The sequence below is a fragment of the Oncorhynchus clarkii genome, chromosome 28, assembly GCF_045791955.1.
Source record: "Oncorhynchus clarkii lewisi isolate Uvic-CL-2024 chromosome 28, UVic_Ocla_1.0, whole genome shotgun sequence".
NCBI lineage: Eukaryota > Metazoa > Chordata > Actinopteri > Salmoniformes > Salmonidae > Oncorhynchus > Oncorhynchus clarkii.
This window is the reverse complement of record NC_092174.1, coordinates 23,419,092-23,431,235: the sequence shown is the minus strand read 5'-3', so window position 1 is coordinate 23,431,235 and position 12,144 is coordinate 23,419,092. Positions and strand designations below refer to the sequence as shown.

Below are 12,144 nucleotides of genomic sequence, written 5' to 3'. Positions count from 1 at the left end.
TCAATGTCTTTTATCTGACTGTTGAGATTCATGTAATCATCTTGTCATTTATCAACAGTAAATCAACACTGATTTCACACGTAAACTAAATTCTTAGGGGGTCTATAACCACAGAACTAGAATGAAGGATTCTACGTTTAAATCTAACAGCTACATTTTCAGAAAGGCTCAATTAAAATCAGGGGTGATTTTGCGGATTTTGACAACGAATTATAATGAATCAATCAATTAATGGATGAACAGGTTAATCTCGAATGGTTGATCTAGAACTACAGATCAACTCTCGCTCTGTGAGAGAGAGAGAGAGAGAGAGAGAGAGAGAGAGAGAGAGAGAGAGAGAGAGAGAGAGAGAGAGAATCATAAAATAAACCAGGAGCTATTCTGGCAGCGGTAGTGGTGCTCTCTCTCCCTCCCACGTACCGCTTTAGCCGACAACCACAAATCCACACAGTGACAATCATTCATCTCTGCTTGGAACAACAACACCTCAGTGCGACCACAGAATCCACCGGACTCTCACTTCAGCGCTCCTACTTTTCTTAGAAAATCCGCTCTGGACTCGCAAGCGACAGCACAATATTGGGCAGCTACCGCAACTCGTTCTTCTCCCCTCATCATCTGAATGACGGGCGGACGGTTCGACTTTGACGATGGTGGCACATATTGCGGTGGCTGGGAGGATGGGAAAGCCCATGGACATGGCGTCTGTACCGGGCCCAAGGGCCAAGGCGAATACTCCGGGTCCTGGAACAATGGTTTCGAGGTAGTGGGGGTTTACACCTGGCCGAGTGGAAACGTGTATCAGGGCTACTGGGCACAGGGGAAACGACACGGACTCGGTGTGGAATCGAAGGGAAGATGGATTTATCGTGGCGAATGGACTCATGGATTGAAAGGTAGATACGGGGTCCGGCAAAGTCTCCACACGCCTGCCAGATACGACGGGACGTGGAGTAATGGTCTGCAAGATGGATATGGAGTTGAAACGTATGGTGATGGAGGTAAGAGTGCCAGTAACAGTTTGTGGTTAGTAGATGTAATGCCGTTTGAAAGAGCAATCTCGCTTTTTACAGTGTAGCAGGGGGCACAAATGTTGTTGAGCAATTCAGTTGTATCAAAGTTTGATAAGAGTAGAGAAGCCTGCCTGAACTATGTGCCAGTGCCACACCACTGTGCTCTATTGATATAAACTGGACTGGTCAGTCAGCACTGAGCTCTCCCATAGAGGTCATGGCTAAAAATAGAAACATCACTCAGCCACACTTGAAAATCAAAGTGCTTTTTAACCAGCACATACTTATTGTATTGATCTTTGTTCATTTGTTGCAATATGGTAATTGAGTGTACAGTAGTTTCTATAGAAAGTCGTTTTAGAGTATATAAAAAAAAGATTCAAAGATTGTGTTTGAGACAGAAGTGGTGATGAGGTTGTAATGTCAGGGCACACAATCATAGTCATACACGCACAGTTGCATATAACTTGTAGGTTATATCTATTCCAGAGAGAAGAATCCACGTTTTGGTGACTCAGCATTAATTGATAGGCTTTTATATATTGATTAATACAGGGGAAAGCAAGAATGGATTGTAGGAAATTCAATAGATGTTAATAGATCAGTAATAAACACACCACAATATCTTATTTCACATGAAGTGTGACATCAATAGATACTGTGGCATAATAAACACATATCAAAATAATTTGATTTGCCAAAGATAATGTGGACATTGATTGCAGTCTGAGGGCTGGATTTGCAGAAGATAAAGTGAACATTTATTTCAGTCTGAGGGCCAGAGCCAACAAAATCTGAGCAAACTTCATAAGCCAGTTCCCCCTGGGCAAGCTTGGCTTCTAGTGCTTTCTTTTGTGCTTGGGGTCTAGTATATGTGTCGCTCACTGGTTCAATTTGTAAAGAGAAAAATTCACAGTTCCCGACAGTCTGAAGCAGCAAGAGGTACCTGCATTTCTACACAATTTAAAAACGTTCAAATTCAATTTGGAGAACAGCAAAAACAAGCAAAATTGTCTCCAGCCATTATCACCTTGTTGTTGTAGCTTCATTCATCTCAGTCAATGGGGGACTTAACATTCTACAAATACAACTCATACAAGAATTAGCTGCTACGCACTAGCTCAGCACCAGGATTAAAACTCTAGTTTAGTTTCATGTCAAGTCAAACAACAGTTGCCCAGCCAAAGCCATCTACTACAGCTATCTTTACCTCTGCACCAGTGGCGGTCGGTGCCTTTTAAGATGAGGGAGGACACTTTTTTTTCATGAACATGGCCTTATTTCTATTAGAGAATTCCATTCTCCCAGTTCATTGTAACAGCGACAGATTTAGGCTACTACGATACTAGAATTGTCCCTATTCCCATTATGAGGTTGCTACAACCTAGCCTATGAATTATTCTTTTTTTCTTCTAAGGGGTGAATCAGCTTAATATTGCGGAAAGATTGTTGCTTCCATCAATGTAATTGTCTGCATCATTTCCAATCCCCTATATATATTTTTGATAAATATATATATCCATATACATACACGTATGCATACATATACACATACAGTGGGGAGAACAACTATTTGATACACTGCCGATTTTGCAGGTTTTCCTACTTACAAAGCATGTAGAGGTCTGTTATTTTTATCATAGGTACATTTCAACTGTGAGAGACGGGAATCTAAAACAAAAATCCAGAAAATCACATTGTATTAATTTGCATTTCATTGCATGACATAAGTATTTGATCAACTACCAACCAGTAAGAATTCCGGCTCTCACAACCCAGTTCGTTTTTCTTTAAGAAGCCCTCCTGTTCTCAACTCATTACTTGTATTAACTGCACCTGTTTGAACTTGTTACCTGTATAAAAGACACCTGTCCACACACTCAATCAAACAAACTCCAACCTCTCCACAATGGCCAAGACCAGAGCGCTGTGTAAGGACATCAGGGATAAAATTGTAGACCTGCACAAGGCTGGGATGGGCTACAGGACAATAGGTAAGCAGCTTGGTGAGAAGGCAACAACTGTTGGCGCAATTATTAGGAAATGGAAGAAGAATCACCCTCGGTCTGCGGCTCCATGCAAGATCTCACCTCGTGGGGCATCAATGATCATGAGGAAGGTGAGGGATCAGCACAGAACTACACGGCAGGACCTGGTCAATGACCTGAAGAGAGCTGGTACCACAGTCTCAAAGAAAACCATTAGTAACACACTACGCCGTCATGGATTAAAATCCTGCAGCGCACGCAAGGTCCCCCTGCTCAAGCCAGCGCATGTCCAGGCCCGTCTGAAGTTTGCCAATGACCATCTGGATGATCCAGAGGAGGAATGGGAGAAGGTCATGTGGTCTGATGAGACAAAAATAGAGCTTTTTGGTCTAAACTCCACTCGCCGTGTTTGGAGGAAGAATAAGGATGAGTACAACCCCAAGAACACCATCCCAACCGTGAATCATGGAGGTGGAAACATCATTCTTTGGGGATGCTTTTCTGCAAATGGGACAGGATGACTGCACCGTATTGAGGGGAGGATGGATGGGGCTATGTATCGCGAGATCTTGGCCAACAACCTCCTTCCCTCAGTAAGAGCATTGAAGATGTGTCGTGGCTGGGTCTTCCAGCATGACAACGACCTGAAACACACAGCCAGGGCAACTAAGGAGTGGCTCTGTAAGAAGCATCTCAAGGTCCTGGAGTGGCCTAGCCAGTCTTCAGACCTGAATCAAATAGAAAATCTTTGGAGGGAGCTGAAAGTCCATATTGCCCAGCGACAGCCCCGAAACCTGAAGGATCTGGAGAAGGTCTGTATGGAGGAGTGGGCCAAAATCCCTGTGTGTGTGCAAACCTGGTCAAGAACTGCAGGAAACGTATGATCTCTGTAATTGCAAACAAAGGTTTCTGTACCAAATATTACATTCTGCTTTTCTGATGTATCAAATACTTATGTCATGCAATAAAATGCAAATGAATTACTTAAAATCATACAATGTGATTTTCTGGATTTTTGTTTTAGATTCCATCTCTCACAGTTGAAGTGTACCTATGATAAAAATTACAGACCTCTACATGCTTTGTAAGTAGGAAAACCTGCAAAATCGACAGTGTATCAAATACTTGTTCTCCCCACTGTATATACATACACATACCTATATTGATATACATACTTTTTTAAGAATATACCTTTAATATTCCCCGCAAACCCTACCACCCTTCCCCCAATTGGAGTCTACTAATAAACACTTAGGCTTCTACCTTCAGTTTATACATCTTATACACATTTTACAGACACAACCTATTTTACAATAGTTATATTTTGTTTGTTTTTAGTCCTTCCTCTATTTCCTCTATTTCCATCCAGTTTAATTTATATTTGTAACTGTGCTATTTCACAACATTTTTGAACATATATACATTTTACAGACACCGTATGCTTTACATTGGTTATCTTGTTATTAGTCCCACCCTTCAGCTTCATTCAACCACTCCCATCTATCTCTCAACATCATCCATTTTGGATTTCTATTTGCCATATATATTTTAACTGTGCTCTGATGCTTCACAAAAGTACTGAACATTTCTATTCTCATAGCTTCTATAGATTGTAAATTAAAAATATATTTTTTTGCCAAAAAAATTATATTATTGATTGATTATGGCTTTTCAAATCACACCGTATTGCTATCTGCAGCGTTAGTTCTAGGCAAATGTTGCAATTCTTCAGCCATTCCTGAACCTGTGACCAAAAATGAGCTACATATGGACAATACCAAAATAAATGATCTAATGACTCTGCCTCCTCACAGCAAAATCTGCAGAGCTGGGAAGATTGTATATATAACACTCTATTGGTTGCAAGAATTTTGTAAAATCATTTAAATTTAACATTTTGATGTTTTGAATCCAGGGTTCTTTTGCGTATCAATTCATAAACCATGTGCCATGGAATGGGTACATCGAAAATCTCTTCCCAACTATTTAGCAATTTATATGGCACAGCTGTCAGTTTTTTGGTCCTTAATTAAATTACATTGGTATATGTTTGTATTTATCACACTTTTATTTAGCCATTTATGTTCTTTAATACAGGGCAGACATACAAGTTCCTTACTTTTTTCCTTTTCAACTTGCCTCTTCCATTTTTGTGGTAATGCTGCAATTAATTGGTTGTAATTTTAGGTAGAGCAGACCCACCACAGACGGATGCTGGCACTAAGACCACACTCAACCAACTCTATAAGGCCAAAAGCAAACAAGAAAATGCCCATCCAGAAGCGGCGCTCCTAGTGGCCGGGGATTTTAATGCAGGCAAACTTATATTCATTTTACCTCATTTCTACCAGCATGTCATATCTGCAACCAGAGGGAAAAAAAACGATAGACCACCTTTACTCCACACACAGAGATGCATACAAAGTTCTCCCCCGCCCTCCATTTGGCAAATCTGACAATAATTATATCCGCCTGATTTCTGCTTACAAGCAAAAACTAAAGCAGGAAGTACCCGTGACTCGCTCAATACGGAAGTTGTCAGAAGAAGGGGATGCTACGCTACAGGACTGTTTTGCTAGCACAGACTGGAATATGTTCCGGGAGTCATCCAATGGCATTGAGGAGTATACCACCTCAGTCATTGGCTTCATCAATAAGTGCATCAACGACATCGTCCCCACATTGACCATACGTACATATCCCAACCAGAAGCCATGGATTACAGGCAACATCCGCATCCAGCTAAAAGTTAGCGCTGCCACTTTCAAGGAGCAGGACTCTAATCCAGACGCTTATAAGAAATCCTGCTATGCCCTCAGACGAACCATCAAACAAGCAAAGCGTCAATACAGGATTAAGATTGAATCCTACTACACCGGTTGATTCTCGTCGGATGTGGCAGGGCTTGAAATCTATTACAGACTACAAAGGGAAACCCAGATGCGAGCTGCCCAGTGACGCGAGCCTATCAGATGAGCTAAATGCCTTTTAAGCTCGCTTAGAGGCAAGCAACACTGAAGCATGCATGAGAGCCCAAGTTGTTCTGGACGACTGTGTGATAACGCTCTCGGTAGCCTATGTGAGCAAGACCTTTAAACAGGTCAACATTCATAAAGCCGCGGAGCCAGATGGATTAGCAGGACCAGGGCGTGTACTCAAAGCATGCACAGACCAACTAGCAAGTGTCTTCACTGACATGTTCAACTTCTCTCTGACCAAGTCTGTAATACTTACATGTTTCAAGCAGACCAACATAGTCCCTGTGCCCAAGGAAGCAAAGGTAACCTGCTTAAATGATTACCGCCCGGTAGCACTCACGTCGGTAGCCATGAAGAGCTTTGAAAGGCTGGTCATCAACATCAACAGCATCTTCCCGGATACCCTAGACCCACTCCAATTCACATACTGCCCCAACAGATCCACAGATGATGCAATCTCAATCGCACTCCACACTAACCTTTCCCACCTGGACAAAAGGAACATCTATGTCAGAATACTGTTCATTGACTACAGCTCAGCGTTAAACAGCATAGTGCCAATGAAGCTCATCACTAAGCTAAGGACCTTGGGACTAAACACCTCCCTCTGCAACTGGACCCTGGACTTCCTGATGGGCCATCCCCAGGTAGTAAGGGTACGCAACAACGCATCTGCCACGCTGATCCTCAAAACTGGAGCCCCTCAGGGCTGTGTACTTAGTCTCCTCCTATACTCCCTGTTAACCCATGACTGCGTGGCCAAACACGACTCCAACACCAGCATTAAGTTTGCTGACGACACAACAGTGATAGGCCTGATCACCGACAACGATGAGACAGCCTATAGGGAGGAGGTCAGAGACCTGGCAGTGTAGTGCCAGGACAACAACCTCTCCCTCAATGTGAGCAAGACAAAGGAGCTGACCGTGGACTACAGGAAAAGGCGGCCTGTACAGGCCCCATTAACGTTGATGGGGTTGTAGTGGAGCGGGTCGAGAGTTTCAAGTTCCTTGGTGTCCACATCACCAGCTATCATGGTCCAAACACACCAAGACAATCATGAAGAGGGCACGACAACAACTTGTCCCCTTCAGGAGACATGGCATGGGTCCCCAGATCCTCAAAGTTGCCTGGTATGGCAACTTGACTGTAAGGCGCTACAGAGTGTGTATGGCCCAGTACATCACTGGGGCCAAGCTTCCTGCCATCCAGGACCTATATAATAGGCGGTAGCAGAGGAAAGACCAAAAATGTGTCAGAGACTCCAGTCACCCAAGTCATAAACTGTTCTCTCTGCTACCGCACGGCAAACGGTACCGGAGCGCAAAGTCTAGGACCAAAAGGCTCCTTACCAACTTCTATCCCCAAGCCATAAAACTGCTGAACAATTAATAAAATGGCCACCGGACTATTTACATTGACACCCCCCACTTCCATTTGTTTTGTACACTGCTGATACTCGCTGTTTATTATCTATGCAGTCACTTCATCCCTACCTACATGTACAAATTACCTCGACTAACCTGTACCCCCGCACATTGACTCGGTACCGGTACGCCCTGTATATAGCCTCGTTATTGTTATTTTATTGTGTTACTCTTTATTATGTTTTACTTTAGTTTATTTGGTAAATATTTTCTTAACTCTTCTTGAACTGCACTGTTGGTTCAGGGCTTGTAAGTAAGCATTTCACGGTAAGGTCTACACTTGTATTCGGCGCATGTGACAAATAAGGTTTGATTTTATTTGATTTAACGCATTAGTAAATCCGCTACCATCATGCAGTAACATTACAGTGTACAGTCAGTAAGCACTTTAGCACTTACACTGGCGGGCCCCAGGGGCAATAAATCAAACCAAAAGCTTACCTTGACTTGGAGGAGTTCCAGTGTTGTGTTGTATAGTCATATCCAGCTAGCTAACATAGCATCCCTCTGTTTGAGCAGGGTGTTTGAGTAAGCTAAACTAGTAAGTGATACTGAAAGTGAAATGACGAAATCGCTCTCTCTCTCTCTTGCCTCTACTTCACCTTGGAAGAAATTAATTTGTTAAAAACTATTCCAACTATTTTCTTTCTCTCTGAGTCAAATCAAATGTTATTTGTCACATACACGTGTTTAGCAGATGTTATTGCGGGTGTAGGGACTACTCACCACATTTTATGCACTGCAGTCCTAGCTAGCTGTAGCTTATGCTTTCAGTACTATATTCATTCTCTGATCCTTTGATTGTGTGGACAACATGTCCACATAGCCTAGTGGTTAGAGTGTTGGACAAGTAACCGAAAGGTTGCAAGTTCAAATCCCCGAGCTGACAAGGTACAAATCTGTCATTCTGCCCCTGAACAGGCAGTTAACCCACTGTTCCTAGGCCGTCATTGAAAATAAGAATTTGTTCTTAACTGACTTGCCTAGTTAAATAAAGGTCAGTTCATGCTGCCAGAGCTCTGATAGATTGTTGGACTTCCTCTGGAAGTTGTCATAATTACTGTGTAAGGGGGTGAGAACCATGAGACTCCTAGGTTTTGTATTTTTAGTCAATGTACCCAGAAAAGGATGGAAGCTAGCTGTCCTCCAGCTACACCATGGTGCTAGCCTACGGAGTGTTGTTGAGGCTACCAAAGACCATTGTAAAACAGTGTGTTTTAATCAATTATTTGGTGACGTGAATAACTTTAGTATAGTTTTATCTAAAAACGATAACTTTTTTAATGTTTTACAATTTTTATGAAATTCATTGAGGAGGTTGGGCCTCCCCATCTCCACTGCTCTGCACTGTTTTAAGAAAAAGTTGCGCTGTTCACTGCAGCTGCATCGATGTGCTTTCCATAAAGATAGCCAGCTTTGCCTCCAGATCCCAGGCATATGCATGGTCCTAAAGTCAGCTCGTTAATACTGCTAAACTGCATTAGCTTTTTAATCGTGATGGTTGGTGTTGAGCTAGAGTATGACTGCCATACCCAATTGACGCCCCTGGGTACCTGAGTCAGCATAGAATCAGTCAGCTTAGGAATCTGTGGGACAGTGGGAGTGTCACTCAACAAAATATAAATACTAGTCACTGACAAAAAGTGGCAGAATCTATCCTCCTAATGTGTTCAGAGTGATTTTGTTCTGTAACCTAATTGTGTTTAGACTGATTCATTTCACATAGCAAGACAGATGGAGTTAAGTTTGGCATGACCAACAAACTTCCCAATGTCTCAAGTTACTTCCATATTTTAAAATAGTACATTATTCTCTGTGGAAGCTATGATGGACAGAGTGGCATATCGCCTTGAGTGCACACCAGAATGCAGTATGCATTTAGAAATGTAGGTCCCCCTTTAGTCGCTGAAACGGCGGGAAGGCTTGAGATATCACAATTATGGTGGAAAGTCTATTTTGCACTTCCACCTTCAAACAAATATCTGAATGCCAAAAATACAGTTCGAGTGTCAACTGAGACTGTGAGGATGTCAAGTCAGTTAGTGTTATGGTGGTGGGTTCAACGTTACTGTTAGTGTGACAGAGTTGTTTTACTTCCACCTGAGCGATGTTTGAAATGAGTGACTTCTGCCGAACTGCAGTTCTTCCAATAGATCCTGTGTGCAGGAGGCATAAGGAGTGCCAAATCAACCCCTAGATCCCTATGCATTTGTGGACATCGCAGAGGATTTGACAGGTGTAAGCAATATGCTAATAGCTCAAACTTGCCCTCTGATAGGCTAGGTGGAAGTTTCACTACATTGCTTCAATACCAATAAAATGGTATTAGATCTCCACAAATACATAGGGCATAGGGCCTAGTGGTTGATTTGGGATTGGGTGTAGAATAAGTAGCCTACACTTCCCAGTCCCTCCTGACCTCCATGCCACAACCTGTTGCAGGACAGGTTGTTACCGTGGATGGGAGCTCATCTTACGAAATATTTTAAGGCTAACATATTTGGACAACTGCACTTGTTGTAACCTCAATAGGCCCTATCTAATCATGGATAAGGGCACTACATAGTAATGGCTTCATTCTTGCCAGCTTTCCCTAACCTAAACAAACAGTGCAACACACCACTGGTACATAACTTAAATGATATACCAGTGGTACCCTATGCTTGTCTAGTATGTCTACTGCCATAAAGGCCATGTCTAGACTTGACAGTTCATGCAGCTTTAGTATTCTGATCATGGAATTCCAAATATGTCATGCATCTACACCACAGTGTGTCTGGATTCCCTTTTCCTGCTCTATATTCAAATGCCAGTATGCATTCTACAAACGGTGGAATAGGCTAAATATGATAATAACACATCAACAACCTCTGAAGCTAGCCAGCAAGCTAGCAAGCAATGCTAAAGTGATTGCAAATGGGTTAGCATAACTCTAGCCAAACAATTTTTTTTTCTCTAAATATTAGTTAGCTGGCTAGATGGTAGACCACTCTGGTAGGCCTACATTATGATCAAATAACCACAGTAGTCTACTTTGCCACTGTTAAAGCTGCAACTTAAAGCAGGTACAGCCTCAGTGTTCACAGTAAATTCCCACACCGGAAGTTGGACAGAATCTTCACAACATTCAAGTTTGCGCTCAGCAGACCTTAAATTTGGTCAGTGCCCCAAAAAAATTGAGGGAACATTGGTCTGGACCCATCTTTTCAATGCGATCTTCGTATTTTGATAGCAGAAATCGCATGTAAATGTCAAGTGTAGAAACGACTAAAGACTGCCTGGTTTGGCATAACGCCAAGAGTATATTAATAGCAAATGATGAAGTGATAGTAAATCATGATACAAACAAATACTGAAATATGAATCTCATCATGGACATGGTATCTTGTATGTGGTTTGGAAACACAGCTCTGTCTGATTGACAGGAGAATCACAGTACCTGGGTAAAATGAGGTATTGGATGTGATTTTAATCCATTCAATGGAAAGTTCCAAATGTAACAGGGATATTATGGACTTGTAGATATGTTTTCCACTTCAATTCCTTGAATTGACATTGGGCCAGTGTAAATAGATTTTCTAATCAACTCTAATATTAAAATGTTGTAGGCCTAGTGATTATTCTGTGATCATGACAAAAATGTTGTTCATGATTTTCTTAACGTTTGTATTCATTCTTGACATTTTTTGTTATCCTAACAGGTACATACCAGGGGCAATGGACAGGAGGAATGCGACACGGATATGGTGTGAGACAAAGTGTGCCTTACGGGATGGCTACGGTTATTCGTTCCCCTCTCCGAACCTCGATGGCCTCGCTTCGCAGCGAACAGAGCAATGGCACCGTCCTCCATGCCAACCTTGACCTGTCAGACAGCCCAGCCGGCATTAGAGGAGGCTTTGTTCTCAACTTTCACAGTGAAGGCGAAGGTGAGAAGAAAAAGGGCCTGTTTCGTAGAGGGTCCCTGTTCGGAAGTCTCAGAAACCTCCGAAAGTCAGACTCCAGGTCGTCCATATCGAGCAAACGCAGCTCTGCCCCCAGTGATGCCGCCAGCTCCATCAGCCGAATCAGCTCCAGTGATGCCAACTCCACCATCAGCTTTGGAGATGGAGTTGATGAGTACATGCCCCTGGAGGACAATGTAGATGCCACCACCACAGAGTCCTACATGGGGGAGTGGAAGAATGACAAGCGGAACGGCTTTGGTGTCAGCGAGCGTACCAACGGGATGAAGTATGAGGGTGAGTGGATGAACAACAAACGCCATGGCTATGGATGCACAATGTTCCCAGACGGCATCAAAGAAGAGGGGAAGTATAAAAACAATGTGTTGGCGCGAGGCATCAAGAAGCAGCTCATTCCTCTCAAAAACACCAAAACTAAACAGAAAGTGGATCGGGCTGTGGAAGGAGCCATACGGGCAGCAGCTATTGCCAGAACAAAAGTAGAAATAGCCACATCAAGGTAATCAGTTTCTCAATGTGTATGGTTGCATCCAAAATGACACCCTATTTCCTATACTGCTGTACCAAGAAAAAAGGCAGTAACTGCTCATTTGGTCGAAAATTAGTTAGTTATTTTTGCTACATTAAATACATGCTTAATCATGTGGAAAAGTATCCTGCCTCTATTGTTTTGTGTTTTGGAGAAAATGGGGGTAATGTTAGCAGTAACTACATAAAGTTACTGTAAAACCAAGGTAAATAGAAGCCATTTTTCTCAGTTCCACGCTATGAGC

At 42.5% G+C, this 12,144-nt stretch overlaps 1 protein-coding gene across 1 annotated transcript in view; it reads left to right on the top strand.

Moving 5' to 3' along the window:
* The first annotated feature begins 316 nt into the window (after nucleotides 1–316).
* LOC139387512 (junctophilin-1-like) overlaps nucleotides 317–12,144 on the top strand; it is a 28,999-nt gene continuing 17,171 nt past the window's right edge. Inside the window, exons 1-2 of the mRNA XM_071133776.1 lie at nucleotides 317–1,001; nucleotides 11,108–11,870. Of these exons, the coding sequence (XP_070989877.1) occupies nucleotides 623–1,001; nucleotides 11,108–11,870 (1,142 nt within the window). The 5' untranslated portion in view covers nucleotides 317–622. The remainder of the gene's footprint in view (nucleotides 1,002–11,107; nucleotides 11,871–12,144) is intronic.